General features: G+C 40.0%; 1 protein-coding gene across 10 annotated transcripts in view; it reads left to right on the top strand.

The window, feature by feature from the left end:
• The first annotated feature begins 6 nt into the window (after nucleotides 1-6).
• pax2b (paired box 2b) overlaps nucleotides 7-5,016 on the top strand; it is a 32,771-nt gene continuing 27,761 nt past the window's right edge. For 2 of the 10 annotated variants that reach the window (XM_014007003.1, XM_014007007.1), the window contains exons 1-3: nucleotides 7-651; nucleotides 1,916-2,081; nucleotides 2,459-2,656. In XM_014007003.1, the coding sequence (XP_013862457.1) occupies nucleotides 609-651; nucleotides 1,916-2,081; nucleotides 2,459-2,656 (407 nt within the window). In that variant the 5' untranslated portion in view covers nucleotides 7-608. Of the gene's footprint in view, nucleotides 652-1,900; nucleotides 2,106-2,458; nucleotides 2,657-5,016 lie in introns of all 10 variants that reach the window. The other 8 variants (XM_014007002.1, XM_014007006.1, XM_014007001.1 and 5 more) reach the window with 5 other exon arrangements.

Below are 5,016 nucleotides of genomic sequence, written 5' to 3'. Positions count from 1 at the left end.
GGATAAGGCAGGGGAGGCTTGCAGCTTTTAGAAACACAGACGCACAGAGAGAGGCTTCATTCCCAGCTCCAAAGATCCAGCCTGACGCATCCAGCGCGCCACATAGAGCGGAGGAAGGGAAAACACAGCCCGACGCGTTATGTGTGTGTTTGTGTGTGTGTGTGTTCCGCGTGTGTGTGAGCTGGTTTGTCCGCGGTGAATTAAAAGGCCACCAGGACTGAGGAGATACCGGGGCCCTGCACGCTGGAACCTTCATTCCTGTAACGGAGAGGGAAAGAGAGGTGGCGTAAAAAAAAAAAAACAGGCGCGAGAAGCGGACTGAGCTGCCTTCGGTCATGGTGCGCACCTGCCGCACATCCGCTCCCGGACCGGACTGCTGAATTTAGGGAGGAGGAGGAGGAGGAGGGGGGCAACTTTTTGGAGCAAGAAGTTGCCGTCAGATCGGAGGGGAGAAGGAAGAAAGGAGGAGGGAGGAGGGGGGACACGAAAAACTAAATCCCTCCATCGAGTAGAGTCACCTTGTTTTTATTTTTCTTCACATTTCCATCCCTCGACAGGAAGGCGAAACGGCGGCTTCAGTCGATTATCTCTCTTTCCTTTGCTATCCAATGGATATTCACTGCAAGGCAGACCCGTTCACAGCCATGCACCGTAAGTAGCACAACCCGAGCTCCTTCTTCCCAGTTTAAAACCATCACAGGTTTTATTTCCCCGCACCTTCCCACAGAGCGCAGCTTTCAGCTCCATTTAAACTGTGCGTCTTTGCGCAAAAAAAATAGACAAAACTTTGCCATATACATGTGCAATTATTTCAAATGATTTTCATTTTGTGTAGCTGCCTTGAATTTACAGGGAGTAAAAAAAAAAAAAAAAGCTTCAAAATATTTCCACACGCACGAGGCGCGCTGTGGGCACGAATCAAACTTGCCTCTGTAAACAAAGAGCAGGTGCTCTCTAATTTTACACGTGCCGCGTCCCCGAAGCTCCCCCGCGCGCACCCTTCTCCGTGTCTCCGTGCGCGCGCGCGCGTGTAATAGGTCAGGACATATTAGTTACACATSTATTATTTAAAACGATCCACGCAAAGAACATCAGAGTTAAATTTTTCCTTGTACTGTGGCGAATCCGCGTGAATAATTCATGTCGTCCTAAACGATATGTGCAGTATGAATAAACGAAAGCTTCTTTAATTATTTAATTAAAAACAATAAAAGACGCAGGTAAAATGAAAGAGCTCGTAATTTAATCTCCAACGTAACCTTTAAAACGAGATGGAAAATAATAAATTAGCCGGAAAATAATCTTAAAAATGTTAATTTAACACCAATTTATACTTTTTTTGAAATTTAAGGCTAAGTAAATTATTAAAAACAATTTTAAAAATAAATTACAGTAATAAATATTAAAATATTGCACATTGAAGTCAATGTCTTTACTTAAACATTGGCACATTAAAAATAAATGGAATGTATTTTGTTCTTATCACTAAAATGTTGCAAATAAATATGTATAAAATAAAAATATAAATATTAAATTCATATAAAATATCTCTAATTAAATAGGTTGTTTTAAAATTAAAACTGCATGTAAATGAGCATTAAAATAATTGTGTTTTGCTTTAAATTGGTGTTTTCATGCAAAATATTTGAACAGCATGCTTTTACTAATTTGCAGTTTCTCTTTTATAAAATACAGAAAAATAAAACACATTTATACCAATTATTAAGTTTCCAGCTGAACTACGTTAACAGATATTTTTATCCTTGTAAAATTAAGCAGTTTTGCGCCAAACAGAAACTAAACTTTGCATCAGGAAGTGAAACATTTATCTCTTTTTTTCTTTGAACCTCCTCATTTACGACCTTATGTAATGTTACGTCTGGGTGTGTTTTTGCTGCTGTTGTGTCCCACGTAGGGCACGGAGGTGTAAACCAGCTCGGCGGGGTGTTTGTGAACGGCAGACCCCTCCCGGACGTGGTGAGGCAGCGGATCGTGGAGCTGGCCCACCAGGGYGTCCGGCCCTGCGACATCTCCAGACAGCTGCGCGTGAGCCACGGCTGCGTGAGCAAGATCCTGGGCAGGTGGGTGAAGACTCCCCGGCGAAGGTATAGAGATTCTGAATGGAGGTGGAAACTTATTATTATTTTTATTATTTTTAATATTAGTGTTTAAATATATTTTAACCATAATAAAATGTTCAAAAGAACTGTTTTAAACCCAGTTTTGATTTCTTTCTGTGCGTCATGCGTGCGTAAAAATGACCCAAATCTTTGTTTTTATGGTGCTAAACGTAGTTTTTTTTTCTGATGTGCCACTTCTTAGTTTTGTCTCAAAACGACAACAATTATTGTAAAAAAAACAGTAATAATAATATTTAAAAGTTTGCTTTCAAATGTTGGTTCTACAGCACGAACATTTTTGTTAAATCTGCGAGAAATTTTTCCTCCTTTTTTCCCAGATACTACGAGACTGGTAGCATCAAACCTGGAGTGATTGGTGGCTCTAAACCCAAAGTGGCCACTCCAAAAGTGGTGGAAAAAATCGCAGACTACAAGAGACAAAACCCAACCATGTTTGCCTGGGAAATTAGAGACMGACTGTTGGCAGAGGGCATCTGTGACAACGACACTGTTCCCAGCGTCTCATCCATTAACAGGTAGGAMCATTTAATGTGCAACTTAAAAATATAGATTATTTTTATTTATTTTTATTTTATTTTATTGAGTTAAACTGTCTGGATGTAAACACGTGGCACACCTCCCACGTGCAGATCTTTGAGCAACTTTGCGCTGCCCCGACACTCCCCGAGCAGAGGTTGTAACGATCTCAGACGGTGCAATTCAATCTTTTTTTTCTTTCCTTCTTTTTTTTTTTAAACGAACTCCCTCAGCAATCAGCACTACATCCAGGTCTGAGTGAAWCTGTCGAGATGAAAACCGATCAATATTCGGTGACCAGATCCCGTGGCGCTATAAAGCAGGCCAATTTTCGCGAGCACRTCTATCACATCATCACAGAAATCAGCTCTGGACTCGACTTGCTCCTGCAAGGTGATGCTGAATATTCAGACACGTATCAACGTTTCTGACTATGCATAGAAGCTGGTGCGTAAAAGCGCAGGAAAACTCTGAAGAGTCCTTTTGCACCCCCCATTCTTCACCTCTTCAGCCCCACCACCACCACCAGAGATCCCTGGTGATGAACTTTGGTTAAGAGGCACCGTTCCATATAGAGTCAGCATCAGCATTACATTTTAATGAGCTGATGGGAAAGCGCGTGGACAGCTCCACACAAGACATCTTTTAAATAGAGGAGGAGGGAGGAGGGAGGGGAAAAAAGAGGGCTGAAGAAAATTCATTTCATGCTTCGTGGCTGCTTAAAAAGCCCCATTTAAGGAGGCTCAGACACATGTATGTGATAAATTCAAAATGTACATTAATATCATTCAAAGAGCCCCTATGAAGTCTTTTTTTTTCTTTTCCAATTAAATGTGGCTACTTTGGAAGGAAGATGGGATGGAGGCCCAATGTGTCTTTGTTTGTGTGGGAAATTAAAATGTGAACACAAAGAGGTGTAATTCTATCAGCCTAAACTGAGAGCTTTGAATTTCTATTATGGGTTAGGCTACCCTTTTGATTTTATTTCATTTGGAGAAGAATAATCAAATGCCAAAATATCACATATTTAGGAATCCTTTAAATAATAATAATAATAATAATAATAATAATAATAATAATAATAATAATAATAATAATAATAATCTTACAACTATTCATTGGGATTTATTTGATGAAGAAGCAGTCTTGTTTAAATCCATTTAAACATCCTGAATGCTTTCATCATAATCAAATCTGACTGATTATCCTTTAAAAAGTCACAAGAAAAAAAATCAAAAGATAAGGGAAGTTTTCGCAGGTGCTTAAATAAGAGTTAGAAGAAGGGAGGAGAAAATGCTGGAGCCAAAGATTTTTTCCAGTTGAGTGGTTCTGACTGGGGCCAGTTGTGGGTTTCTGTGGCAGASAGTCTGACCTCAGAACTGTTGACAAAAGAGGATGCTTGATTTAAACACCTTCCTTCTGCATGCATTATTAAATGCCACAGAGATATAGGGTTGTGCTGCACATCAGGGCCAACACAGCTAACGCTCGCTGCCTGCTGGACATTAAAAACAAAAACAAAAACAAAAAAAAAATCCTCAATGGTGCTCGATATTATTGACTCAGAAGTAAAGCAATTTTAATATCTCTTCGGGGGATTTTCAGCAACAACCAGGGTCATTAATTCATTCTCCTAAATTGCTTATTCAATATGAAGAACATGGATACCAAATAAAATCTTTTTAATTTATGTTGCACACACAAGTCAAGGGGTCAAATAATTGTTATGGGGGGAAAGTGAAAAAAAATTAAAACGTCAATATGCGCTTTCTGGAAAAGGCGTGTTGTTAGGTGGCTTTGCCCCTAAGGGGAGTTTTCTTTGTTTCTTTTTAATTGTGACAGTGTCAGATTTATTTTTCTGATGCCTTTTGGCTCCTATATCAATACCTTTAAAAAAATTAACTTGATACATTTCTGGATACAATGTTCGATTTGTGAAATATGTAGGACAAARAAAGCAAATCTGAAGCTCAAAGGCTGCTCGGCTCTCAGCAGACCTCTCTTAAGTGACTACCGTGGCATACATGATGAATAGTTTTAAAGTTTACAAATTATTGTGACAGCTCCCTTTCTCCCCAAGTGCCATTCAGATTAAAGGAATCTAATGCTGGCGTAAGCTTGTGCAAAGCAATAAGGAACTATTGCTTTCCTGTCACATGTAATTTATAGCTTTCTATTTGCATCTGTTTGCCCGTGTGACTAATCCCCAACTTTTTCTCTCTGYGCCTCAATCAATGCAACCTCATCCGCATTGGCACACGGGTGGCCCACGGGTTGCATTTGATCCGGGAAGCAAAAATGGGACTGCTATTGGGCTCTGATCGGCTGCTGTGCAACCCCTTCCACTGTGGGGATGGGA

The sequence above is a fragment of the Austrofundulus limnaeus genome, unplaced genomic scaffold, assembly GCF_001266775.1.
Source record: "Austrofundulus limnaeus strain Quisiro unplaced genomic scaffold, Austrofundulus_limnaeus-1.0 Scaffold39, whole genome shotgun sequence".
In the NCBI taxonomy this organism is placed as follows: Eukaryota; Metazoa; Chordata; class Actinopteri; order Cyprinodontiformes; family Rivulidae; genus Austrofundulus; species Austrofundulus limnaeus.
The sequence above is the reverse complement of the archived record's forward strand: the minus strand, read 5'-3'. Positions and strand labels throughout refer to the sequence as shown.